The 27,714-nt window shown below is 49.5% G+C and overlaps 1 protein-coding gene across 13 annotated transcripts in view; it reads left to right on the forward strand.

Moving 5' to 3' along the window:
• Window positions 1-25,706, forward strand: part of GTF2I (general transcription factor IIi) — a 61,566-nt gene extending 35,860 nt beyond the window's left edge. For all 13 annotated transcript variants that reach the window (XM_053274872.1, XM_053274879.1, XM_053274883.1 and 10 more), the window contains 22 exons: window positions 1,970-2,035; window positions 3,020-3,203; window positions 4,802-4,860; window positions 5,234-5,305; window positions 6,448-6,631; window positions 7,318-7,376; window positions 8,646-8,717; window positions 9,955-10,138; window positions 10,602-10,660; window positions 11,654-11,740; window positions 13,412-13,510; window positions 15,126-15,191; window positions 16,486-16,669; window positions 18,861-18,919; window positions 19,070-19,180; window positions 20,249-20,329; window positions 21,339-21,522; window positions 22,464-22,492; window positions 23,391-23,462; window positions 23,897-23,941; window positions 24,612-24,687; window positions 25,072-25,706. In XM_053274872.1, the coding sequence (XP_053130847.1) occupies window positions 1,970-2,035; window positions 3,020-3,203; window positions 4,802-4,860; window positions 5,234-5,305; window positions 6,448-6,631; window positions 7,318-7,376; window positions 8,646-8,717; window positions 9,955-10,138; window positions 10,602-10,660; window positions 11,654-11,740; window positions 13,412-13,510; window positions 15,126-15,191; window positions 16,486-16,669; window positions 18,861-18,919; window positions 19,070-19,180; window positions 20,249-20,329; window positions 21,339-21,522; window positions 22,464-22,492; window positions 23,391-23,462; window positions 23,897-23,941; window positions 24,612-24,670 (2,015 nt within the window). In that variant the 3' untranslated portion in view covers window positions 24,671-24,687; window positions 25,072-25,706. The remainder of the gene's footprint in view (window positions 1-1,969; window positions 2,036-3,019; window positions 3,204-4,801; window positions 4,861-5,233; window positions 5,306-6,447; window positions 6,632-7,317; window positions 7,377-8,645; window positions 8,718-9,954; window positions 10,139-10,601; window positions 10,661-11,653; window positions 11,741-13,411; window positions 13,511-15,125; window positions 15,192-16,485; window positions 16,670-18,860; window positions 18,920-19,069; window positions 19,181-20,248; window positions 20,330-21,338; window positions 21,523-22,463; window positions 22,493-23,390; window positions 23,463-23,896; window positions 23,942-24,611; window positions 24,688-25,071) is intronic.
• Window positions 25,707-27,714: the final 2,008 nt, after the last annotated feature.

Consider the following 27,714-nt stretch of genomic DNA (forward strand, 5'->3'; position numbering starts at 1 on the left):
TGGTTTGATGTGGAAGAATCTCTGCTTGAACATATGAAGCTGCTGTACCTAGTCTGGCTGTCGTCCCTTCTAGCTAGCCTTCCGCAGCCAAGCTATCTGATCTTCTCTCAAACCAGGGATTGAACCTGGGGCACGGTGCATACAAAGCCCGTGTTTGGCCATAGGGCCCTAACAGCGATGCTACCGCAACCCTACCTGGGCTTTCTCCTACATCGCTGCTCTTCTTTGTAAAGCCCAGGGGCCAAAGTAATAATAATTAAAAGGAAAAAAGGAACCTAGGAAGCTGCCATATACTGAGTCAGACCATAGGTCCATCTATCTCAATATTGTCTACACAGACTGGCAGTGGCTTCTCCAGGGCTGCAGGCAGGAGTCTCTCTCTCTCAGCCCTCTCTGGGAGATGCCAGGGAGGGTACTTGGGACCTTCTGCATGCAAGCAGGCAGGAGTTCTTCCCTGAGCGTCCCCATTCATATCTTCCAGTGCTCACACATGCAGTCTCCCATTCAAATGCAAACCAGGGCAGACCCTGCTTAGCACAGGGGACAATTCATGCTTACTACCATAAGACCAACTCTCCTCCCTCTAATAATAAACTTTATTTGTTGGCTGCCCCGTAACAAATTTGTTCTCTGGGTGGCTCACAACACTACTTTAAAACACCCAATAAAAACACACAACACATTGAATCATAACAGACCAAAACGGGGGAAAGAAAATACAAAATACAATGCAAAGCCATTTAAAAGCTCTTTCAAAATCAGTTAAAAATCAAATTTGAAAGTGAAAATTTAAAAGGCCCGAGTGAACAAAAAGGTCTCCGCCTGGCGTCTAAAAGGACAAAGTGATGAAGCCAGGCAAACCTCACTGGGGAGGCTCTTCCATAAACGGGGTGCAACCACTGAAAAGGCACTCTCCCTAGTAGACTCAGTAGAAGGCAGCTTCATCAGTAGCCAAGCCCAGTGGTAGAGCATCTGCTTGCATGCAGAAGGTCCCTGGTTCAGTCCCTGGCAGCATCTCCAGGTAGGCCTGGGAGAGACTCCTTCCTGGAACCTTGGAGAGCTGCTGCCAGTCTGTGTTGTAGACAATACTGAACAAGATGGACCAAGGGTCTGACTAAGTAGAAGGCAGCTTCCTATGCTCCTGGGAATGTGAGTCAGTGGAATTCCACAAAAAGGGAGAGATGGATTGAACTGGGGAACAGTGGGCTATACCTCAGTTCTTGTGTATAGCGTCCCTTCTGGTCTGGATCTGGATTAAGCAGAAGGGGTATGCTTGGAGATCGCTGCGTAATTGGGGACCCGTGTTGGTCTTTGGCAAGTTGGTGACTGGAGGGGCCGGAAACAGGCTGGCGAGGGGCTTCTGCCAAAAGTGTCTGCTGTAACCCCCCTGTTGGGGCTCTCTTACACGGCGTGTCTTTGGCAACGTGGCCTAGAATTGTCACAGTGGGGAGTGCTCCAGATCCAGGGTCTTGAATCTGGGCCACCCGTGTCTGGACAGCCTCCATCTCCTTTTAGCGGTCAGACCACGAATAGTGGGGTAGCTCAGCCGGGGGTTGGAGGAATGATCCAGGGATCGTTTGCTCGCGACCCCCTCAATCCAGACTTCTGCCAAAACGGCTGCACACACTCCTTGCCACTCTGGCCTTCCAACCAACCTCCCCGTTACCCACGGCTGGCTCTCACTCGAAGCCGCTAGTCGGAAGTTGATGCCAGTTGACCTCGAAGCTGATGTTCGTGGGCTGCTGGCTGAACTGCTGTGACTCCCAATTTTGGGCAAAGTTTAGTTGCCTTTGTCCGTTAGTTTTCCACCCCCCCAAAAAAAGCTTTGATTTTTCAGAACCTGCCTAGATGTCCTTTTGCAAAGGGCTTCACTTTTATGTGTGAGCAACAGATCCAGAATCCAATTGCAGAACCTCTAGGCCACGGCTCAGTATGTCCTATTTGGGGCTAATGTTATTTTTCCTTTCAGAGAAGTGGAATGCCCGAATAACAGACTTGAGAAAGCAAGTTGAAGAATTATTTGAAAGAAAATATGGTACGTGTTCGCAAATCCTCTTCTTTTTTCCCTCTCTCACCCAAGCAGTGGCTCTGTATCATTTGGAAACCAGAAATCTTTTTTTTTTTTAAGATAGAGTTCTCCTTCCCATTGAGTCTTTACTCTTCTGGCATCTGGTCCTGCCGTTGCCCAAGGACCGCCAGGGCCAACGAGTGTCTGTAGCCGTGTTGGTTGGTTAGAGGAGTAGAAAGGGGGTCGTGGTCACCCAACTTGGGTTCTTAAGAGGGGCTGCTTCTCGTGTTAGATCAGGGATACCTTGTGGTAGCAAGCACGAATGGTCCCCTTTGCTAAGCAGGGTCCACCCTGGTTTGCATTTGGATGGGAAACCATATGTGTGAGCACTGGAAGGTCTTCCCCTTAGGGGATGGAGCCGCACTGGGAAGAGCATCTAGGTTCCAAGTTCCCTCCCTGGCAGCATCTCCAAGAGAGGGCTTGTCTACATAGTTCGCAGCAATAAGGGCTATTACTTTATTTTTAAAAGAATTTTATATCAGATTATTTTAACTCCTCTCTTTTGTATCGTGTTGTGCCAAGTTGGGGGTCCTCGGCAGTGTTTCCTATAACAGGGATTCCCGGGTGTGTGTGTGTGTTTTATATTTAATCTGCCATATTTATATACCGCCTGTAACCAGGTCTCAAGGCAGTTTACAGCAAATTGAAACCTGTTGACTACAACTCCCATCACCCCCAGCCAAAGGCCATTCCTGCTGGGGATGATGGGAGTTGGAGTCAGCATCTATTACAGGGAACACTGGCCCCCAGGTGTGGTTGAACTACAACCCATTGTGGCTGGGGGTGATGGGAGTTGTAGTCCAGCCGTATCTGGGGAGCCAGCCCTGTGCTAAGTGAAATACGCTAGCTCTTCTGTCACTTTCAACGTGCTCTCAGAGCAGATCGGTTGGCCTGCCAGGTGAAGCCCCGCTTACGCCGTTTTCTTGTGCTTTTTCCTTTTTCGTTCCAAAGCCGACGCAATCAACGCCAAAGGCCCCGTGTCGATCCCGTACCCGCTCTTCCAGTCCCACGTGGAAGACCTGTACGTGGAAGGGCTGCCCGAGGGAATTCCCTTCCGAAGGCCCTCCACTTATGGGATCCCTCGCCTCGAAAGGATCCTACTGGCGAAGGAACGGATCAGATTCGTGATTAAGAAGTAAGCCGCCGAGTGCTGGAGACCAGTGGAGGAGAGCTGGCCTGGTGGTTGCAAGGCGTGGCTTGTCCCCTTAGCTAAGCAGGGTCCGCCCTGGTTGCATTTGAGTGGGAGACTTCATGTGTGAGCACTGTCAGATGTTCCCCACGGGGGATGGAGCCGCTCTGAGGAGAGCAGAAGGAATAGTGCTGGTTCTGCTCCTTGCATAGCTTTCCTTGGGAGGCGCTTTCAGATCCAGGGTGCCAGAAACAAAAAGGCCGTGACCCAGACAGACACTTTGCCATCCTTCAAAACCTGGATCTGTTTTTAGCCTCCCAAGGGTTAGAGCTGGTCTTGTGGTAGCAAGCATTACTTAGCTAAGCAGGGTCTGCCCCTGGTTGCATATGAAAGGGAGACTAGAAGTGTGAGCACTGGAAGAGATTCCCCTGAGGGGGTGATGGAGCCGCTCTGGGAAGAGCATCTAGGTTCCAAGTTCCCTCCCTGGCAGCATCTTCAAGACAGGGCTGAGAGAGAGACTCCTGCCTGCAACCTTGGAGAAGCCGCTGCCAGTATGGGTAGACAATACTGAGCGAGATGGACCAAGGGTCAGACTCAGTATATGGCAGCTTCCTATGTCCCTGTGTGCTGCTGGTGCCCAAGGCAGGCTGGAGGCGTGAGGAGGAGAGCTGGTCTCATGTTAGCAAGCACGGGTTGTCCCCTTTGCTACATAGGGTCTAACCTGGTTTGGATTTGAATGGGAGGCCACATGTGCGAGCGCTGTAAGATATCCCCCTTAGGAGATGGGGCCGCTCTGGGAAGAGCAGAAGATGCCACGTTCCCTCCCTGGCATCTCTTAAATAGTAGGCCTTGGAGAAGCTGCTGCCAGTCTGGGTTGACAATACTGAGCTAGATGGACCAAGGGTCTGATTCAGTATATGGCTGCTTCCTGCATTCCTGCTCAACCGCAGAACTGCCCATCTTGGATGAGCTCCCTCTCTGGTACGACTAGAGCCGAGGGGGCATCCAATAAGCCGACCCACTAGTAGGTTACAGATAAGTCGAAAAATGAGACTTCATCTTGTGGAATTTGCTGCCGCCGGACGCAGTGACAGCCACCAACGTAGGTGTCTTGAAAAGCCGTTGGAGGGAAACCCCACGGAGGATGGTTCTCTCTATGGTGAACGAGCTGTGACAACGAAATAGAACCTCCATGTTCAAGTGCAGTATGCCTCTGAATATCCGTTGCTGGAAGGGGCAGCTGTGGAGGAAGGGTGGTGGGCTCCCAGAAGCATGTCGCAAGCCATTTGCGGGGGCAGGATGGGATTCTGGACTAATTGGACCATGCGGTCTGATCTCGCAGGGCTGTCCATGGGATGGTACCTTTTTGAGGGCTGCTTCTTTCTGTATTCCTGTGATGTCTTTGTACAGCTAATTCCAGCCCTAGTGTAGAATTGCTGTATGCCGCAGGGGTTCTCCAACTTGGGTCGGGATGATGGGATTTGGAGTCCAACAGAGACCCCAAGTTTGAGGACCCCGGCAGCAGACAAAATGAAGCTTGCTACAGAGTCTGGGCGGTGGAGTTATGCATGCTAAAGTGCACATTTCCGCTTCAACCTTCACAGGCATGAGCTGCTAAATTCGACCCGAGAAGATCTGCCATTAGACAAACCTGTTACAGGAGGTGAGAGTGCGTTGGGTGTGGTGGGCCCAGGTATGCTTCTTGAGGAGAGCTGGTCTTGGGGTAGCAAGCATGAGTTGTCCTGGTTGCTGAGCAGGGTCCTCCCTGGTTGCATTTGGATGGGAGACTACATGTCTGAGCACTGTAAGATAATCCCCTCTTAGAGGATGGGGCCACTCTAGGAAGAGCAAGAAGGTCCCAAGTTCCCTCCCTGACAGCATCTCCAAGATAGGATTGGGAGAGGCTCCTGCCTGCAACCTTGGAGAAACTGCTGCCAGTCTGGGTAGACAATGCTGAACTAGATGAGCCAAGGGTCTGACTCGGGATATGGCAGCTTCCTATGCTTCTAACTTCCTGTTTTTATCCTTGATTGTAGTGAAAGAAGAATGGTATGCCCGAATCACCAAACTAAGGAAGATGGTAGACCAGTTATTCTGCAGAAAATTTGGTCAGTTGGCTTCACGGCAATGCGGGGTTGTGTTGGTGTGGGTCTCATACGCAGCCAAAAGTCAAGTTACCAGCCCCTAAGATGTCCTCATTGCCTCCTGGGTGGAGGGGGAGAACACGACCATGAGACCACAACCAACATTTATATGCCGTTTTTCAACCAAAGTTTCCAAAGCGGTTTACAGATACATTGAATGAATAAATGCCTCCCTGTCCCCCAAAGGGTCCGCAATCTAAAAAAAGAAACATAAGATAGACACCAGCAACAGCCACCGGAGGAATATTGTGCTGGGGATGGATAGGGCCATAAACATGTGGTGTTGAGTCTGTTGTGCAGGTGGACATAAAGATGTAGCCACCTATAGGCCCAAGCCACACAACAGGTGCAGATCCAGGTGTTTAAACATGGACCTCCCCAGTTATGTGTGGAGAGCTGGTCCCCTTTGCTAAGCAGGGTCCACTCTGGTTTGCATTTGGATGGGTGACTGCATGTGTGAGCACTGAAAGATATTCCCCTTAGGGGTTGGGGCCACTCAGTATAAAGCAGGTCCCTTTGTTCCTAAGAGACTGTGAGAGCCAAGCTGCGCTTTCCATTCATTTCTCCTCAACATGGGAGGAGAGCTGGTCCTGGGGTAGCAAGCATGAATTGTCCCCTTGGCTAAGCATGGTATAAGCAAAAGCCTTCTAGCTGGTTTTTGAACTACAACTCCCATAATCCCCAGCAACAGTGGCCAATAACCAGGGCTTATGGGAGTTGTAGGCCAACATCTGCAGGAGGGCCAAAGCTGAGCAGGCCTGTTCGAGGGGCCACCACTTGGCAGAGTAGAGAAGCATGGACAGACTTGGGTGGTTAGCTGAAACTGGATGAGGACTCTGCATTTAACTGCATGCCTGTTTAGAAATACCTTGCTCATCAGCGGTGCTCCTGTAACAGTAATTTCCCCAAACATTGTCGACTACAACTCCTTTGGCCACTGCAGCTTGGGATTATGGGGGTTGTTATCGACGGTGTCTGCAGATCCCTGTTAGAGAGAGCACTTCTCAGCAGTAGAACCAAGTTTGGAAAGCCCAAATAGGATTTCCCTACTTTGAAATTTACCTGCCATGTGAATGAACCAACTGTCTGGCTATCTCTTCTCACAGCGGAGGCCCTGGGGAGCACTGAACCCAAGGCCGTCCCTTACCAGAAATTCGAGGCGCACCCCACTGATCTTTACGTGGAGGGTCTCCCGGAGAACATTCCCTTCCGGAGTCCATCCTGGTATGGAATTCCTCGGCTGGAGAAGATTCTGCAAGTGGGCAACCGGATAAAATTTGTAATAAAAAAGTAAGTTCAGCTACTCTTGTGTGTCGGCCTTTTGCACGTGCATTTGTCCCTGCCAGGAATAAAATTCCGGCCTTCAGCCAATTTAACCTGTGGTTAAATTAAAATAAATTCCTCTGGGTTTATTTTTGATGGGTCACGACTTCATGCGACCTTTTGGGCAAGGAACCTGGGCCATCCCAATCACTCACTTGCTGCTCTTGCTCTAGGACAGGGGTTCCCAAGATGTTGCTGAAATACAACTCCCATCATCCCTAGTGGCAGTTACTTGTAGTTGCAATTGATGGGGGTTGTAGTTCGGCAACATCTGGAGGAAACCAGGTTGGGAACCACTACTCTAGGAGCGTGTCTCTGCTTGGAGAGAGTCGCTTAACCCTTGCATTGATACTACAGAGATCGGAACAGCTGCCCAGAACCTTATTTTCTTGTCTGTCTTGCATCACAAAATCATATCCTTGGATTACCGCACAGCTGGACCTCATGGGATGTGCAGGAGAAACCCACACAAGTCTAGCTGGTGCAAACTGGCTTCCCTTTTAGCACAGCCATTCTGCATCTACCTTCTTCTCACCCGTTCGTAATTAAGGCTAGCGATGTGGGGTGGGGGGTAGAAAGCACGGAGGCTTTTTGACAGGTGAGAACAGCCCAATGGATTAATCTGTTTTTCTTTCCCCCCTTCTTAATTATAGGCCGGACCTGCTGACTATCGCTCCGACAGACGTTTCTCAGCCGAGAACAAACATGCCTGGTGAGAAGTGCAGTGGTGAAGTGGCGATGGCGTTATCTTTCTGCCTCTGCATGGAGGCACTGTGTCCGTTCTTGTGTGTTCGTGTTGGTGTTTGCTCTCTCTCTCTCTCTCTCTCTCTCTCTCTCTCTCTCTCTCTCTCTCACACACACACACCACACAACACACACACACACACACACATTCTCTCCCTCCCCAGTGTAGTCACTTCAGTTTAATAACCAGAGCAGAATGTGCACCAGGTCCGTCCTTTCGTATTTCCACTTGGGGAAATTCTCCCTCGACATCGGAGGGCATCCCTTTAAGACGGGTTGTCCGGGCCCCTTGCTCCCAGTGGACAGGGCAGAATGCAGTCCTGCCCAGCTCCTGGAAAACAGGGCTCCAGTTTTTCTGCACCTTTCCTCCGCCTCCTCCTTCTGGCTTCTCCCAAACCAAACCCACCTCCAGTTCCTTATCTTTCCCCAGCCTCTTCTCTTGCCTTTACCTCTCCCCTGCTCCTCTCTCGCCATGCAGTGCCCTGGCCCTGCTACCTCCCTCTCTGAAGAGCTAGCACAGGGCTGATCAGCTCTGGGCCCCCAGCTGTGTATTTGGACTACAGCTCCCATAATCCCGAGCCACAGTGGCCAGTGGCCAGGGATTATGGGAGTTGTCGGTCAGCATCTGCAGGAGGGCTGAAGTGGAGCACCCCTGATCTAGTGGCTTCCCACAGGGGTACGGAGAGAGGCAAGGAAAAGACCCCAAAGCCCTCCAAATGCCCACATTCGACCACTTGATTGAACCACCATCAGCACAGAAAGCAGGCTAGATTAAAGGCCACAGGGTCCTCCATGGCTTCTTTGGCTGGATTGTAATATGCCTTCTGCAGTCGAATTTAGTTTGTATACCACCCACTACCGAAGTCTCTAGGTGGTTTACAGCAAAAAAAATAACAACCCCACAAACCAAGTAGTTTTAAAACAAAACATATAAAAAGTCCAAATTAAAATGCCCATAGAACTACCAAATAGCTAGAATGTGAGCAAGAATAGTTCCATTGAGTGTTCTGGTTGAAGAAAAGGAAGTGACCCAAGCGTATGTCTGGACTCCGGAAACATTATCACTGTATAGAAAAAGCTGAATTGCCGTGGGACTTGGTGTAGAGCTTGCCCGCTGAGAAGTAAATCTGTAAATATCTAGTCTGTTTGGAATGGCTGACTGGCCAAGTTGTGAAAACTCCGCATTTTTTTCTCTTGTTGACTTCTCAAAATGCAACTACTTCTTCTTTTTAAACAGTTAAAGAAGATTGGAATGTTAGAATCACAAAACTGAGGAAGCAAGTAGAGGAGATATTTAATCTGAAATTCGGTAAGTTGGATATTCACTTGTTGGTTATGGCTACTCTACAAAACAGTTCTAGAATAAGGGGACGGGGCCATAGCTTGTGCTAGAGCGTCTGCTTTGGCATGCAGAAGGTCCCAAGTTCAGTCCCTGGCAGCATCTCCGGGTAGAGCTGGGAAAGACCCTTGTCCAAATCTCTGAAGAGCTGCTGCCAGTCACTGCAGACAATACTGCACTTGGTGGAACAAGGGTCTGACTCAGTATATGGCAGCTTCCTCTGTTGTTAGAAGTATGATGCCCATGGCATCACATTTCTCCACTGTCTGTTTTATTTATTTGTTTGACATATTTGTATACCGCCCAAAACTTAAATCTCTGGGCAGTTTACAATAAAGCAATACAAGCAAAACAAAAAAGGTTTACAGCAAAACAAAATGAGAAGGTTAACCACATTACAAACAGAACAATTACAAAACAATAACCCAAGGCATTACAAAACAATACAAACAGAACACGATTAAAGAGGTTAAAAACAGTACAGTAATTTCAAATTTAAAACAGTGTTAAAAACTGTTGGAACATTAAGATAAAATGTTGCCACATTGTGGCCACAAGTCCGTGGGTGAAAGTCAAGGATCTTCTAGGGTTTCTTAACCCTGGGCCCCCAGATGTTGTTGGACTACAACTCCCAGAATCCCCAGACATGGCCTTTGTGGCTGGGGATTCTGGGAGCTGTAGTCCAACAACATATGGGGGCCCAAGGTTAAGAAACCCTGCTCTAGAGGAGACCGTGCACGACATTGGTGTTTCTGCATTTACCCCGAGAAAGATGTGCTCTTGTGGCCAGATTATTTTTGCAGCTGGCTGCAGTTGATGGACAGGTTCTTTTAGCAGACCTTAAGGTGTGCCCCCCAAAATGGGAGAAACCCCTCCTGACCCCAAATATTAGGAATTCAGCTAGGGAGCTGCATATTAGGAAGGCTTGTTCTGTGAACCGGGATGGTGAATTAATTGAAACCAAACTCCGCACTGCTTGAGCAAAAAAGAAAAATCTTGAGACAGCTATAGTTTCTGAGACCAAATGTATTAATAATAATAATCCAGTCTGAGCTGAATTCCCATTGGGTTTTCTCAGGACGGTTCGGCCAATATCTGTTGGGAATGGCTTGTTTGGTGGCGGGGAGGCTTGCTTTTCAATCTAGAATTTGGTCAGAAGTGATCCAATCCCCCTTCCAACGGTGGGGTTCTGCCCCCTTCTTTCTAGGACAAGCCCTGGGTCTCAACGAAGCCGTGAAGGTTCCTTATCCCGTCTTTGAGTCGAACCCTGAGCATCTGTACGTCGAAGGTCTGCCCGAAGGCATTCCTTTCCGAAGCCCCACATGGTTCGGGATCCCACGCCTGGAGAGGATTGTCCGTGGGAGTGGGAAAATCAAATTTGTTGTGAAAAAGTAAGCAGCTTCTTCATTTCTCTGCTCTTCGTTGGTTTTAATTTATTTGGTGAATTCTTTTTGCTTTTTGCTTTTTTTCTTTTTTTCTTTTTTGGGGGGGTACTGTTCTTGGATGCTGTGAGATACAAATTAAACAACTGTCCAATATTTCATTTCACTTCATCCATTTGAAGCCTGCTCTACTGGTAACTCTGGGATTCCGTTCTGGAGGGGCTGATTCAGACAGTGTGGATATCGTGGCATTTTTCATCCCACTTGCTTTGGGGATGGGGCTATGCAAATGAACCCCCACCCCTTTGTGGGGAGGAGCCTCCCTAAGTTCTGGTCCTGCCTGATTCACCACCGCAGGGCTTTTAAAAAAATCATGTTTGTGCCCAGCGTCAGCATTTACCTGGCCATGTATCTGATCCCGACGAGGGAAGTGTCCGCCGCATTTTAAAAAGCTACCTTTTCTGATTTATAGGCCCGAACTGGTCACCTCGTATTTGCCTCCAGGATTGGCTAGCAAAGTTAATACTTCAGGTATGTGACTCAAAGAAAAAGCGACCCACTAGTCATAAAGGGGCAGACGTGGATTCTCATCTTGTGCTTATCACAATGTTTCTCAAGCCTGGCAGCAGGCTTGAGGAAATCCCATAGGCATCACCCTACCAGTGTTTATGTTGTGTGCATTTTGCTTCAGCCATATTTAGGCTTGCTGGGGAAGTAGTGACTTTCGTAAACACAGATTTATGAATATTTAGTCGAGTAGGAGGAATGAATCACCCTCCCAGTGTTTATGTTGTGTGCATTTTGCTTCTGCCATATTTAGGCTTGCTGGGGAAGTGGTGACTTTCGTAAACACAGAATTATCAATATTTAGTCGAGTGGGAGAAGTGAATGGAGCATCCTAAAATAAGTTTCTAAATTGGTGACTCATCCTTGAAAATAATCCAGTCTTATCCTTCTCCTATCTTCTGCATGATTCTTGGATTGAAATTACTTACATTCTGGTGGCCACAGACGCTATCGCACAGTGCATAATTTACCAATGGAATTCTCTGCCACAGGATGTGGCATCCACAGCGGCCTGGATGGCTTTAAGAGGCGCTTAGACAAATTCATGGAGGACAGGTCTACCAGTAGCTGGACAGGTCTACCAGTGGCTACTAGTGTGGATGGCTATAGGCCTCCTCCAGGCTCAGAGACAGGATGTCTCCAAATGCCAGTTGCAGGGGAGTAACAGCAAGAGGGAGGGCATGCCCTCAACTCCTGCCTGTAGGCTTCCAGCAGCATCTGGTGGGCCACTGTGAGAAACAGCATGCTGGACTAGATGGGCCTCCTTGGGCCTGATCCAGCATGGTTGTTCTTAGGACAACAATTAACATCTGTTGTCAGAAATCCATTCTCTTTGCACATGTATTGAGATCACATGGTTTCTGTAGAAACTTCTCAGGCCATGCAAAGGTTATTCTGTCGCCAGTGATGTCTTGCAAGTCTGCAAAAGAGGTAAATGTGCCACATTTCACTCCGTAGGATCTCAGAGTCCAAGCAGCACCAATTCTGCCCGAAGTCCTGTGAGCAATTCCAAGGTTCCAGAGATCGAAGTCACTGTGGATGAAGGTGCGGAATTCCCCTAAGCACTTTTGCTTCGGAATGCGTAGTTGAGTTTGAATTCTTAGACTGGCCATATCCCCCCTTCCTTCTGCCTTTCTAGTTTGTGTGCTTATTTTATTTTAATATATTTGTATACCACCCAAAACCCGCACGTCTGGGCGGTTTGCAATTTTTAAAAAGTACAAATCGAAACCGAATCAAAAACACTAACACATCAAAACAATTTAACCATGGTAAAGCTTTTAAAAACTATACATCTAATTAAACTGTACATCGAATTGAAAAACTGTCAGTCGGATTGTCTCCATTGCTTTGTGGTCTGTGGCCAGGAATCACCTTTAAATGATCTCCAACTTACAGGCTTAAGCCTACTGCTGGCTGCTGTCCTGATCTCGTTTCCTTGGGTGAGGGGCACAGGGTTTATTCCTGCCCCGTTTGCCTCAGTTGTACGAAGGAAGAGAGTGTTCCATGGGAATAAGGCCTCTGTTCCAGTGTTCGCTCTAACAGGAATTCCCAGATGTTGTTGACTGCAACTCCCAGAATTCTCAGCCAAAGGCCACTGCAGCTGGGAATGTTGGGAGTTGCAGTGAACAACGTCTGGGTATCCCTGTTACAGGGAACATTGCTCTGTTCTGTGGGAACAGGCTTTACAGGCTTACAATGCTTTGGTGTATCCTCTGTGTAGCCATCAAAGTTGACCCCTATTTATTTATATTTATATACCGCCTGATATTTATTTATTTATCTATCAACTTTGTATACCACCCCAAACTTTCGTCTCTGGGTGTGTGTCCCCAGGCAGTCTGCACAATTTATAATACAAGGAGTCTAAAACGAGGATAAGATGACGAAAACCGTCTCACAAAATAAAACAAGCCGCTTAAAACTAAGTCATTAACTAAAAGTCGGAGAAAACGAGTGTATCTTGAGGGTCTCTTTAAAAGCAACCAGAGATGGAGAAGCGCTTGTTTTGACAGGATCAAGGCTTAGGGTCTTGAATGGAGCATGCGAGGGGGTACATACATATGAGAGTGGGCAGTCTTTCCAAGTACAGGAGAATTTCAGTATTTGTGGGGTTTCCGTTCTCCGCTAGTGCTGCAGATATGGAACCCGTGGATACTGGGTTATTGGGGCAGTCAGATCGCGGGGGTTAGGTTCCTGGAGCCCCGAAAGTTTAAAATGGGGGGGGGGTAAAGGGCGAAATGAACTGCCCTACCGTGCTGTGCGGGGCTCCAGCGATCCAGCAATAACCCCATCCCACCCCGAAGTTAAAAAATAGTCCAGTTTTGAGGGTTTTTCTACAAGTAAACAAGCCACCAAATGACTCCCGATTTCCAAAATGGCTAGAAATGTCCTTTGTGGTCATTTCCTGCTGCCTCCGACCCATGGATACGTGGCGTTGACTCCCTTTTTGCCGGTTCTCATTTGTGTATGCCATAGCCGGGGGTGAATCGCCCGACCACGGATAGGGGAAACTATGGATGGGGAGTCCGCCAGTATGAGGGTCCTGCTGTACCCCAGGTCCCAAGTAGTTCAGGGCTTGAGAAGTACTTTGCGACGAAACCAGAAGCATTCTGCTTTTAAGACTTGTTCCACCACCACCACGTTCTTGGCTTGCCTTGGTGTTAATTGGCTGTGAAATCCTAAATGGCTGCCCTCCTTTCTGCCTTGGCACAGGTCTGCCCATTAAACCTCCAGCCCCAGAAGTCAGGCCTAATCCTCAAACCAACGGATCCAACGTCGGCTTCAAGCCCAGAGGACGAGAGTTTTCGTTTGGTGAGCCTTGGCGCCCGCCCGCAGGGGATTCTGTTTTACGGTGACATGCTAAGCAGTGGTGGGCGGGCACCGTCATCCCCCTTGTAATCTGGTTTCAGGGAAAGGCATTTTATCACTTCCTTTGGTTGTGTGTAATGAGTTGGATGTTTTGCAAGACCATCTGCATGGCGTCCCGGCACTTCCTTTTCTCAGATGGGGAATCCTGGGCGGGAAGGGGTCAGCCCCACCTGTTCCTGGCCGAGGCTACAACCCAGATTTCTCAGGCCCATGTTGGTTGAACTGGGCACGTTTTTCTCCCGGCGTCTGGTGCATGTCCCCTCTTGGGCACAGAGAAATTTGGGGGAAGGTGTTAGTCACTGGACTTGGGCATGCATCAAGCCTGGATCCACAAATCCCAGCTTAGCTCACAAGCCAGCCATGACTTGTGGTTGCCACCAGCGCCCCCTGGAACGGGGGACTCCCTGTGTTGCTGACTACAACTCCCATCATCCCCAGTTCAAGGCCATTGCAGCTAGGGGTGATGGGAGTTGTAGTCAGTATCCAGGAATCCCCGTGGCAGACGTCACTGGTTGCCGCCAACCCCGCCCCCCTCTTCTTCCTTCAGATCCTTTTCCTGGCACACAGGAAGAGGGCTTAGGAGAGAAGCCGGGCTTCTGTCCTTTTGCCTGGGAGGTGGAGAGGGCAAGCAGCCCTGTGGGAGCTCTTTCCTGCTGCTCAGAAAGGGTTCTTGCTGCTCCTTCCTTCCTCAGGAATGGTGGTGGAGATGGAACTCTGGGGAGGAGACCTGGGTGGGGCTGGGGGCCCTTGAGCTGGCCAGTGGGTTTATAGATGCCTTGACCGTGCCTCTGTTCTAGTCACTTGCATATAAGCCATTGCCCCAGGTAGAGAAGTACGGGCTCGTCCCATTGCCCCGCCTTGAATTTTTAGCCCCCTTGAAATGAAAGTTAACAAGGTATTTGACCGTCTTCAGCGGACTTCAGTTCACTGCCGTGACAGTATGTTGGCACTCTCTTCTCCTCCCGCCCCTGATTGGGCTTTAAAATGTTGTGCCCGCCCACAAGGCAGCTGAAGGGATCGTGGCCCCTGCTGGGGGCCAGCCCCTAGAAAGCTGCCTCCTGCTGAGTCTGGCCCACGGGCCGTCGCACTCAGGATTGTCAGCACTGACTGGCAGCGGCTTCTCCAAGGTGGCAGGCAGGAGCCTCTCCCACTCTAGCTGGAGATGCTGCCAGGAATTGCACCCGGGTCCTCCTGCATGCAAAGCCGAAGCTTTACCCACTGAGCTGCAGCCCACCCTCTCAAAGTGGCCTTCAGACCCCTGGTCCCTCTGGCTCAGTTTGGCTTTTGGCCGCAAGACCAGCTCTCTTCCCCGCATCAGCATGATAAACTGGCTGCGGATGATGGGAGTTGTAGTTCAGTAGCGGCTGGAGAGCCCAGGTTACCCACCCCTGCTCTAAAGGGTGCATTACATGGAACCAGTTGCCTTTAAAGAAGACACCCTGCCCCCCCACAAAAAAAGCTCTTAAGCAAACTAGTGACTTATCTCCACCTGCGAAAGGGAAGGGCTGACGAGGCCAGGCCGCAAAATAATCGACTGACCCTTCTGATATTTTGACAGAGGCCTGGAACGCCAAGATTACCGACCTGAAGCAAAAAGTGGAAAACCTTTTTAATGAAAAATGTGGTAAGCAAACCTTGGAAAAAACATCGGCTTCTTCAGAGGATAACGGAGCCAAAGAGGCACCTTTTTGAAGTGGTGATCCTCTTAGATTTAGCGGGGGGTGGGGGGAGCAACTGGCCCTATCCCTCCCCAACACAGCATCCCTCCAGTGGCTGTTGCGGGTGTCTCTCTTATGTTTCTTGTTTAGACTGTGAGCCCTTTGGGGACAGGGGGCCCTTTTATTTGTTTGTTTATATCTATATTTATAGCTTTGGGAACTTTTGAAAAGTAGTATATAAATACTGGCCATATACCCAACTACTGCATTTAGCTGCATCCAAGACTAGCTTTTTCCCAAGTTTTTTGATATCAGAAATCAGGAGGTTGCCTTTAAAGTCAGAGCCCTGTTCTAAATATTAAGCATGGCCAGTCAAAAAGCACCGTTTGCCCCTCTGTCCTAAGGCAGTGGTTCCCAACCGGGCTTCCTTCCTTCCTTCCCAACCAGGCTGAACTACAACTCCCAGAATCCCCAGGCACAATAAACTATAGCCTGGGATGATGGGAGTTGTAGTTGATCAATATCTGAAGGAAGCCAGGTTGGGAACCACTGCCCTAGGGTTTTAACTCTCTTGGGTTTCTGCATGGTTCAGTGTGAGTCTGTGACCCACAGATGGTGGCCAAGGCTACCATCTCCTGAGGCAAATGCTCATAGTGGGTTTTTGCAACCCTAAAAGTGGAAAGGGGGTAATAGCATTGATTCACTGCACAGTTTTTTGTGTGTCGTCGCCCTTTCTTCACCCCTATCCTTAAAACGGTCGGGTCAAGTTGTAGTCATTTCTGCACAGAGGAAAGGGTTAGGGTCAGGTAGAGAGAGATGACTCTCTCTCTGGAAAATGTTCCTGCCAGGCGTCATTTCTATTCCTCTTGACATCGATACAACTAGACCATCACATTTGTGGCTTTAAAACCAGCCTCTCCAACATGTGAAAAAGTACTTCTACACAAGGTTATAATCAACCTATGGAATTCTCTGCCACAAGATGTGACGGCCAACAGCCTGGATGGCTTGAAGAGCGGTTTAGGAGGACAGGTCTATCCATGGCTACTAGCCCTGATGGCTATAAGCCACCTTCAGGCTCAAAGGCAGGAGGCCTCTGAATCCCAGTTGCAGGGGAGTAACAGCAGGCCATAACTTCAGCCCTTGCCTGTGGGCTTCTCAGAGGCATCTGGTGGGCCACTGTGTGAAGCCGGATGCTGGACTCGATGGGCTTCCTTGGGCTCTTATGTGTTCTTATGTGAAGCTACTGTTTTCTTTTAGGGGAAGCCCTTGGGCTGTCCGAGCCGGTGAAAGTTCCGTTTGCGCTCTTCGAATCGTACCCAGAGGATTTCTACGTCGAAGGCCTGCCCGAGGGAGTCCCTTTTCGCCGCCCGTCCACGTTTGGCATTCCGCGGCTGGAAAAGATCCTCAGAAACAAAGCTAAGATAAAATTTATCATTAAAAAGTAAGCCAAATGTCATGCGTACCGTGCGGGCTGCCTAAATGAATCCAGAGTTCAGCCGGGGCATTTCCAGAACCTTCCGTCAGCACCGCTAGGCTGTCCTTTAGGCCGAGAGTGCTGATCTGGGGGACCTTTTGGTGGGTCACGCCACCAAGGGAAGATCCCCACAGAATGCGCGGCACATTGAAACCAGCTGACTGTGCATCATTCTTTTTTCCGCTCTGTCTCCAAGACAGAAATAAACCAATCTTGAGTGTTTTGACTGATGCAATTGAGGACAGCCGTACAGATCACAACACAGCTGTCGCGGGTATTCCTCCGTTGTTCCCTGTCACTGAGATGCCCTGTTGTTGTGGATGGTGGCTACAGCTCCTATCATCCCTGGCTGTAGCAGCCTTTGGAGAGCTGGTCCCAAGGAGGAGGAGAGCCTTTGGAAGCAAGAATGATTTGTCCCCTTTAGAACATAAGGACAGCCCTGCTGGATCAGGCCCAAGCCGTGTTCCCTGTGAGAGGGACTCCCAGATGTGGTTGACTACAACTCCCAGAATCCCCAGCCAAAGGCCGTTGCTGCTGGGAATGCTGGGAGTTGTAGTCAACCACGCCTGGGAATCCCTCTTATAGGGAACTCTGGGCCCAGGGCCCATCTAGTCCAACATCCTGTCAGCCCCGCCGGATTATCCCTTAAGGGATAATGGGGTCGCCCTGGGAAGAGCATCTGAGGTCCCAGGTTCCCTCCCTGGCAGCATCTTCAAGATCAGGCTGAGAGAGATTCCTGCCTGCAACCTTGGAGAAACTGCTGCCAGTCTGGGATGACAATACTGAGCTAGATGGCCCAATGGTTTGACTCGGTATATGGCAGCTTCTTATGTTCCTGTGTTCCTTTCACTCACCAGCACTCTCTTCCCCCAAAGTGAGCACTCACTTCTTGGGTCTTGTAGCAAGCATGAATTGTCCCCTTTGTTAAGCAGGGTCTGCCCTGGTTTGCATTTGGATGGGAGGCTACATCTCCCATTCCATGTAAGATATTCCCCTCAGGGGATGGGGTTGCTCTGGGAAGAGCAAGAAGGTTCCAGGTTATCTCCCTGGCAGCATCTCCAAGAGACGGCTGAGAGAGATTTCTGCCTGCAACCTTGGAGAAGCCGCTGCCAGTCTGTGTAGACAATACTGAATGAGATGGCCCAATGGTCTGACTCAGTATATGGCAGCTTCCTGTGAGGCTGGAGATGGCCTTGCTCAGCAAGATCCACCCTGGACCACCTGCTTGCTCTGTAAGATATGGGGCCATTGCTCAATGGAAGAGTTTCACTCCCTGGCATCTCCGGGTAGGGCTGGGAGAGACCCCAACCCGAAACCTTGGAGAAGCTGCTGCCAGTCAGTGTAGACAAGCCTGCGCCAGAAGGACCAAGGGTCTGACGCAGTAGAAGGCAGCTTCCGGTGAGTTGTGGTCAGCGACTTCTGGGAATTCCTGTCACAGGAAACGCTGGTCCTATTAGTCGCCCTGTCGTTGAAACTGCGTAGATTGCCCTCTTGTGCCTTGTTGAAAGTTCTTATGAAAATACATTATTCTTTGGGGGTCGCCAAGGGTGGCCTTCAGCTGGGTTCTGGGAAAAGGTGTTGGGAAACGGCACCAAATATGGCGGCTACAGTATTCTTTCCTAGCGGCAGGCCCAGAGCGACCATTATGATCTATGCCAAGTGCTTTGCTTTACCGGATCGCGCACAGCAGAAGTTGCCATTCCCAACGGCTGGAAAGGCCTGTACCTGGCGTAGCCTTTGTCACGAATACACGGTGTACAGCCCTTGACATCAAGATCTGCACAGACAGCTGTGTGCAGGTGCCACCTAATGCCCGAACCGGGCTCTTGGATTTTGAGTTCGAGCAAGTATTCTCAAAATTCCCCACCCCTGCCGGAGGTAGTTGGACTACAACCCCCATCATCCCCCCACCACAGTGGGTGATGGGAGTTGTAGTCCAACCTCCCTTCAGGGACCCGGATGTGAGAACCCCTCGGGCAGAAGGCAGCTCAGGGACGTGGTGTCTGAGGCCAGGGCGCCGGCTCGGGTTCGAAGCAAGCCGAGTCAGGTGTGGTGGTGGAAGGGAAGGGAAATGAAACTCTTGGGCTTCTGTGCTGACTGCTGGCTTTCACTTCTCCTCGATAGTCTCATGTCAGAGCTTGGCTGTGTTTCTCTGCAGGCCGGAGATGTTCGAGGCGGCCATCAAGGAGAGCGCCACGGCCATCACCAGCCCCCAGAGTGAGTTCCCCATCGCGGCTTGGGTTGGGAGCGGCGGACGGAGCTCCACCCGCCTCCTCTTTGGCCTGTCCCGCGGTGTGCTAGAGAGACGGGCTTTGGGTCTCCCTCCCCGCTTGTGCGCTCACCTTTTCCATTCCCGTGTCTTGTAAGGAAGAAGCAATGTCTCCAACACCGCGATCAACACCATCAGCGTGCCGGACCCAGTGGTGAACACAGCCGCCGGAGTGGAAGATCTGAACATCATTCAAGTGACCATACCAGGTGCACTGCCCAGAATTGCTCCCCAATGTGTTTTGGATCATGCTCAACAAAAGCACATGCTTTTTTCCTAGGAAGCTGCCATATACTGAGTCAGCACCTTGGTCCATCTCGCGCAGGATTGTCTGCACAGGCTGGCAGCAGCTTCTCCTAGGCTGCAGGCAGGAGCCTCTCCCAGCCCTATAAGGAGCAGTGTTCCCTCTAACAGGGATTCCCAGATGTTGTTGGCTGCAACTCCCAGCATTCCCCAGCTGCAGTGGCCTTTGGCTGGGGATTCTGGGAGTTGTAGTCCACAACATCTGGGGATTCCTGTTATAGGGGAAACTGATCTGGAGATGCTGCCAGGGAGGGAGCTTGGAACCTTCTGCTTGCAGGCAGGCAGGTGCTCTTCCCCATCCCTTAAGGCAGGCCTGGTCAACTTAGCCCCCCCCCCCAGCTGTTTTTGGACTACAGCTCCCATAATCCCCAGCCACAGTGGCCAATAGCCTGGGGTTATGGGAGTTGTAGGCCATCTGCAGGAGGGCCGAAGTGGAGCAGCCGTGCCTTAAGGGGGATATCTTAAACCGCTCACACAGGTTGTCTCCCATTCAAATGCAAGCCAGGGTAGACCCTGCTTAGCAAAGGGGGCATGCCATACTTGCTACCACAAGATCAGCACTTCTCCCACTTGAATCAGGCTTGCTTAATTTCAATTCCCATTTTTAAAGAGCTTATTGAAGATCCTGCCCTTCTGGTGGGTGTACTGTGTTTTGAATACCTTTTGTGATACTAACCGAATTCCCTGCCAGAAGCTCTTGGTAGATTTTTTGCAGTCATCCCAAAGATGCCCTCGTAGATCCCGATCTGGGTGGTGGCTCTCTGCCTTGGCCTCTCCGAGCCTCCAACGGCACATCGCTTTTCAAGGCTGAGGACCAGACAGAACTAGGGGTCACCATCGTGACGGGAACAGCAACCACTTCATAACACAGTTGGGCTGACTTCCACCCTAGCATTTTACCCCCTGCCCTTACCTGATATCTGAGTCCCCTACAAATGGAAACATCTCTGCCTTTAACGTTTGCCCCATTTCAGATGACGACGAGAGGACCTCCAAGGTGGAGAAGGCCCGGCAGCTGAGAGAGCAAGTCAATGACCTGTTCAGTCAGAAGTTTGGTAATTTTGTTTTGCCCGTGTGGGAAAGCCTGCTGATTTTGTGCGTTGAGTCCCAGGTGTGATACACAGACCTCTGGGGCCCCAACTCAAAAGATGATTGAGGAATCCACTATCCTAACCTACAAAGCTTTGTGTATAGCACGTGGTTGTTGTTTTTTAAAAAAAAATCCTCCCAGTGCTGCTCAATCTCTCTCTGTCTCTCTCCTTTCTGTGTGTGTCTGTAGCCCGATCGAGACATTATGTTGTACAAGTGTAGATGTCTGCACAGGAGAACCCTGTTGTTAGTGGGGGTTCCATTTTGCAGAGGGAGGGGGGAGTGAATAACAGGGCACTAATGTAAAGTGGGGTTCCCACACTACCCCAAATCACCCCCCCCAACAAGGCCAGATAAAGTGCCCTAGTATGCTTGACTGCCCTTAAGGAGTGTAAGGATGTCCCCCTTGAGTGTTAAAAAAAAAAAAGTAGCCGAAAACTACTGTCGTCATCCCGTCCCCCACTTTTCTTAATGAGCCACAAAATGGCTTCCTAATTCAAATGGTAGCTGGAAATAACCTCCGAGGTATACGGCTTTAGCCCTTTTTCTGCTGATCCCCGCCCCCCTGCGTATACAAGGCCAGGGGCCCCTTACCCATCCGCAGATACAGGAAACTGCAGGTGCTGGACTTGTGATTAACGAGGTTCTCCTGTATACCTGCTCCCATGTTTGTGTGAATGGCTGTGCCTGTGTTCATTTTAAAAGTGAATCTGGATACAGGCCCTTCGAATGCAAGTTACAGATAAGTGTACTGCTGTACCTGCGTTCAGCATAACATGGGGATGACTGTACTTGGGTACAGATCTGTACCCGTGCACGCTTGACATGCGCTATACAAGTGTTGAGCATAACGGGTGAATGGGCCTTGTGTCGCTCTCTGTTTGTCTCTTGGTTGTGTAACGTCCTTGGACGCTGTGATGATGATGGAAAGACAGCCATGCCGAAGTTGTGATTCCCAGTTCTCTCTCTCCTCAGGGGAGGCCATTGGCATGGGCTACCCAGTGAAGGTCCCATACCGGAAAATCACCATCAACCCTGGCTGCGTGGTGGTGGATGGGATGCCGCCGGGCGTGTCGTTCAAAGCACCCAGCTACCTTGAGATCAGCTCCATGAGGAAGATCTTGGATTCGGCAGAGTTCATTAAATTTACCGTCATTAGGTAACGTGGCTTTCAGCTGGGGTTTTGACAGATTCGTTACCCGCTGGATCAGCTGGCGGTGGGGGCCTGAATGTGTGTGGGTCTTTGGGCAGAGGCCAGGGGTTCTCAGACGTGGTGGACCACAACTCCTGTCCTAAGCCTGCTCCCCGCTGGGTGCTTTCTTTCTCTCGGAGCGAGGGGGGAGAGGAAAGCACCCAGCCAGTGAACAACCCTGCTTCATGTTCCCAGCTGGTGAGTGCTTTATTTGTTGACTGGGTGCTGTGGAGGGGTGCGGAAGGGGGTGCCGTGGCAGCCCGCAGACCTTGGTGGCCAAGGGACCTCTCTGCCCGGCTCTCCTGGTCCAGTAGTTGTATTTTGAGCTTGAGAGGTTCTGTCTCGGTGGGCAGGTGAGAGCCGATTTGGGTGGGGAGAAATCCCGCTCTTCCTCTAAGGATCCCAGAGTGGTGTATATGGTTATTTTTAGCCTCACAACAACCCTGTGAGGTAGGGTTAGGCTAAGATACGCATGACTGGCCCAGAGTCACCCAGTGAGTTTTATGGCTGAGCAGGGATTTGAACTCGGGTCTCCCCAGTCCTAGTCCAACACTCTAACCACTACACCACGCTGGGATACACCACAAATGCATACAGGAAGCAAAAGAGCTGGGGGAAATTGAGGGCAGGGCGAAAAAGCAAGCGTCCCTCTCTTAATGCCAAACTTGTTTACTTGGGTGGTGCCAGGTAGTTTCCAAACTGGATTGCCTGCGTGGCCGTGGGGACGCCTTCCCTCATCCGAGTGTCGTAATAATCCTACACATCAAATCAATCATTGTCTGTAGGGTTCAGATGCGATTCTAAGGTTTGACACCCCAAATTCACCTGGCTGTGCAACTCTGGGCATAAACAAGCCACATTTTCGCATTGAAATATCCCTCTCTGTGTTTCTGTTTTCTCCCCAAAAGACCATTCCCTGGACTGGTGATGAACAACCGTAAGTAATACTTTTGTGTTGCTGGTGTGGACAGTGTGGGTCTCTTGTGCTGGTTTTCTCCCCACCCTGAAAGACACTCCAGAATGCAGAGTGACTCACACTTGGGTCTCCAGATGGCCCCATCCCCATCTGCCTTTAAGGATGATGGGCATTGCAGTCCCACCGCATCTGGAGGTCCACGTGGGAGACCCTTTGCCAAAAACGGGCACACAGCACAGGGAAATCCAAATATGTGTAGGGAAGCACTGCGGCGAAATTTCCCAGCACCGTAATCATAGGGTCTGATTTATTTATTGACTATCTATTTATTTAATGTCTATGCCGCCTGACTCCAAAGACTCTAGGCGGTTCTCTTTGTCGCCAGCCATAGCTCTCTTTAGCTTAGAGAAATACGTGTTTTGGTTTTAATTAAAAGCAAATCTTTCAACGCCAACCTGGATTATCCTCGAGAGCTGGGTCTGAAAACGTGACAGCAAGAAATGTGAAGGAGGTGGGCGATGCAGGGAGGGAAAGGACAGAGCCAAGGGGGAGCAAAACCCTAACCCTAATTTTTGTGTGTTCATATCGCGCATTTCACGGGCAAGCTCTTCCGTTGCTTAAAGCAGTTTTATTCTGTTCAGGAGTCGTCGTTCCCCCCCCCCCCGGCACAAATGTGAATTTGTGTTGGAAGGGACTAACTAGGGATCCACAAATGTAGGCTTAGTTCACTAGCCAGCCATTGCTTGTGGCCGGTTCCCTCTCTGCCTCTTGGGAGGAGATCCGAGACCTCTGGGGAAGAGATCTATGTGCTGCTGGTTGTCCTGCTGGCCAGAGGGCTGTGGGAGCTCACTGCTGGCAGGTGGGTTCCTAGGGGCCTGAGCCTAACCTTTATACCTGTGGATTCTACCTGTCCTCCTAGAAATTCCCGAGAAGGCAGAGCCAGAAGCAGCAGCCGCCGCCGCCATGCCAGCTCCTGAACCGGCAGCAGAAGGTAGACGCTGCTCTTTGGTTCTGTGTTTGCGGGGGGGAGAGGGCGGGCGATTTTGTTTTGTTTTTAAGATGGCGCACGTAACATTTGCTGAGAAAGAAAAAGCTCCTTTTAGGGCGTGCCTCAGCAGAATCTCCCCAGGCAAGATGGCTTGAGTCTAGCTTGTCTTGCCAGCCTTAAAGGGGACATTCAGATGGGGGCCGCTTAGTTTTGCTGGGGGGGCGTCTAAACGGCCCGAGGACTGTTTATCTGAAGTTCCTTCTGGAGAAAGAACCTCAGCCGTTTCCGGGCCTGATTAAACTATATGGAAAATAGTTTTTAAGGGGCTTGTCTTAAGTTCAGCGTGGTCTTGTATTTGGGTAAATACGGTAAGTTGTAATTAAGTCTCTGCCGCTGAAACCATGTGTACAGTTAGTTTTGCTTTGTTCTCCTTGCAGACCCAATTGAACCAGACCAAATAGTACAAGTTTCTGTGGAGGAAGGTAAGTGCCATCTGACCTGAGACCACCAGCGATTTGGACACGTATTCAGTGTTTACAGATTAACCATGAAGCAATTTCAGGAAATGAGTCTGTTGCTTTGTCACTCTGGCTGCTTAATATACAGTAATCTATTTCGCAATCCGTTCTTCAATGAAACCATGCAATATGTTTTGGGGTTTGTGCATTTGGTTTTGTGCATTACATAGGAAGCTGCCATATACTGAGTCAGACCATTGGTTGGTCTAACTCAAGATTTTCTACACAGACTGGCAGCGGCTTCTCCAAGGAGTCTCTCTCAGCCCTATCTTGGAGATGCCAGGGCAGGAACTTGGGAACTTCTGCATGCGAGCAGGCAGACGCTCTTCCCAGAGCAGCCCCATCCCCCTTCCCAGAGCAGCCCCATCCCCATCCCTAAGGGGAATCTCTTACACTTCTCACAGATGTAGTCTCCCATTGAAATGCAAACCAGGGTGGACCCTGCTTAGCAAAAGGGACACTTCAAGCTTGCACAAAACCAGCTCTCCTCCCCAGAGTAGTGCTTCTGAGTAGTGATTTTCCCCCACCTGCTTTTCTCCCCATGCTTTACCAAATTCAAACCTCCCAAATTAAGCCTGTCCTGCAGCTTTGTGGATGAAAAAGGACACCACCCCGGTATTCTTTGTTTCCACAGATTCGGCACAGACTGAAGAAAACGCTCAGATCAAGCAGGAGCCGGATCCGACGTGGTAGACCTCGCCAGCGTTAGGGTAAAAAGGATAGCCATAACGGAAGCGGGTGGCATTTTTCTAGATTTTCAGAAAGCAGTTCTTAGGCGACAAGCAAGTGCAGAATTCCGACCCAACTTCCGTGACGTTGGCCTGTAACTTTGTGGACGGCTTAGCTCGGTGGAATTCCTGGCACGGCCTTCAGGGGTGCTTTATTTCTCTCTGGGCCTGTTCTCATGTTAACTTCTGCCCGGCCAGCCCTTTTAGAATAAACCAGCCACACCCCTTAAAAGGAACGGGAAGGACATCCATAGTTATTTTTTCGTAGGGCCTCTAGCTACTGTTGGCATCACTTCAAGCTCTTCCGTCTTTTGTTTGTTTGTTTTGTTTTTTGTCTGTCTTGTTTTTCCTCTTCACTCTCTCTAGTCGAAGCATCCCGGATGGCGACGAATTTGCCTAGACAGCCCTGGGCTGTGTAAGATAACTGTATTAAGAGAAGTACCTTTTTATTCCCCCCCCCCACCAAATCGCCCACCTCTTCCCCCCATCGTCCTATTTTGTACCTTTTTAGATAGCAAGGTCTGTTTTTGTTCAGAAGTCCCGAGGATTTGACACAAACAACGAAATATCTTCACAGTGGCTTATCTTGTTTTTCAAAGTCCCAATTGGAAGAAGAGGATGCTGGACGCCGTGACTTAAAGATTGTTAGTTTTATTTGCATTTCTTTCTCTTTTTTTCTTTTTAATCGACAGGGACTTTGCAGAGCTATCTCTGCTTTTCCAAGTAATCCAGCCTTTTATTGAAGAAACAAGTTTGCCCTACTGTAGTTCAGGTTATTAGGGTTTCCTTTTCGTTGGGGGGGAGATGGGAGGGGGCGGGGAGTTGAAATTGTCCACTGAGGGGGGAAAATTGGTTTTTTGTTTTTTGTTTTTGTTCTTTCTCCTTAATGGCTAATTGGATAATAGTATCTGTATATTTGAAATAATTTTTTTCCCTATGATATATCTCTCGACTCGTATGTTTTTAATAAATAAATAAAGGCTGGTTTTCCGGACACCTTAGCATGTGTGGACAAGCTGGTGTTTTGCTGTCTCAGATGTCTCTGGGCATGGTGGCAGGAGATGCACCCCACGCCGAACTCACTGTCACAAGTGTACCTCTGCCAAAATGTACTGCGCCTGTTACCTCCAAGTAGCTATTGTATAGGTATTGGGGCCCTTTGACTTCGGGTTAAACCTGGAGTTCTGGAACTTGGATGCTAAATGCTAATAATAATAATAATGATGATGATGATGATGATCCACAACAAACAGCAAGGGCCGCCTTTGTAAAGAAGCAGATGAAACAGTGGACCACCTAAGCAGCTGTTGTAAAAAGATCTCACAGACTGACTACAAACAAAGGCATGACAAGGTAGCAGGGATGATACACTGGAACATCTGCAAAAAATACAAGCTACCTGTAGCCAAAAATTGGTGGGACCATAAAATTGAAAAAGTTGAAGAAAATGAAGATGTAAAAATATTATGGGACTTCCGACTACAAACAGACAAACATCTGCCACACAATACACCAGATAGAACTGTAGTCGAGAAGAAAGAAAAACAAGTCAAAATAATCAACATAGCAATACCAGGGGATAGCAGAATAGAAGAAAAAGAAATAGAAAAAATCACCAAATACTAAGATCTACAAATTGAAATTGAAAGGCTGTGGCAGAAAAAGACCCAAATCATCCCAGTGGTCATTGGCGCCCTGGGAGCAGTTCCAAAAGACCTTGAAGAGCACCTCAACACCATAGGGGCCACAGAAATGACCATCAGCCAATTACAAAAAACAGCTTTACTGGGAACAGCCTATATTCTGCGACAATATCTATAAAAGCAATAACATTGACAATAAAATTCAGCCATCCCAGGTCCTTGGGAAGGACTCGATGTCTGGATAAAACAAAGCAGCCAATAACACCTGTCTGACTGTGTAAACAAGAAATAATAATTTCTATACTGCCCTTCCAAAAATGGCTCAGGGTGGTTTACAAAGAGAAATAACAAACAAATAAGATGGCTCCCTGTCCCCAAAGGGCTCACATTGATGATACTATTAAAGGTAAAGTGTGCCATCGAGTTGATGTCGACTCCTGGCGCCCACAGAGCCCTGTGTTTGTCTTTGGCAGAATACAGGAGGGGTTGACCATTGCCTCCTCCCACACAGTGTGAGATGATAGCTTTCAGCATCTTCCTATATCACTGCTGCCCAATAATATAGGTATTCCCCATAGTCTGGGAAACATACCAGCAGGGATTCAAACCAGCAACCTCTTTCTCCCTAGGCAAGTTACCTCCTTAAACAGAGGTTAGGCAGGAGGTTGACCTATTGTGGACTACCACTAGCCTCTTCTGGGCAGACCAGTTAACAGTGGCAGTTTTCCTAGTATTCTTGTAAGGCACCTTGGGATAGCAAGACCCTTTTCCATTCATGCAAACGCGTAATGCAAACTATTTGTCTTTGGTGCTCTTTGAATGCACAAAGTGCTTCAGGCGGATTCATTCTGCTGTCTCCTGTTCAGCCACCTTGTAAGGTAGGGAACTGTTCTTGTGCCCGTCTGGGGTTGGGGTGCTGAGAGGGAGCCATTTGCCTAAAGCAGTGTTCTTTTTCGTGGTCTCTGTTCACTCAGTGGATAACCTCTTGCCTGCGCAGTAACTTATTCGGGAACCCTGCAAGTTACTACTACTACGAATATTTCTATACCGCTCTTCAACCAAAGTTCTCAAAGCGGTTTTCATAGAGAAATAAATAATACAGCATTAATTAAGATGGTCCCCTGTCACCAAAGGGCTCACAGTCGAAAAACAAACCTAAGGCAGATACCAGCAACAGCCCCTGGAGGGGCTGGGGATGGATAGGGCCAGTTGCTCCCCCCCCCCCGTGAAATATAAGAGAATTGCCACTTTGAAAAGGTGTCTCTTTGCTCAGTGAGCAGCTCCTTCCTCTGCTGCCTTTTGGTGGTAGCTCCACTCTGCTCCCTCTTCTAGTGTTGCTCCTGCTCCCCCTCAGTTCAGGAGTTGG

Source organism: Hemicordylus capensis, chromosome 12, assembly GCF_027244095.1.
Source record: "Hemicordylus capensis ecotype Gifberg chromosome 12, rHemCap1.1.pri, whole genome shotgun sequence".
In the NCBI taxonomy this organism is placed as follows: Eukaryota; Metazoa; Chordata; class Lepidosauria; order Squamata; family Cordylidae; genus Hemicordylus; species Hemicordylus capensis.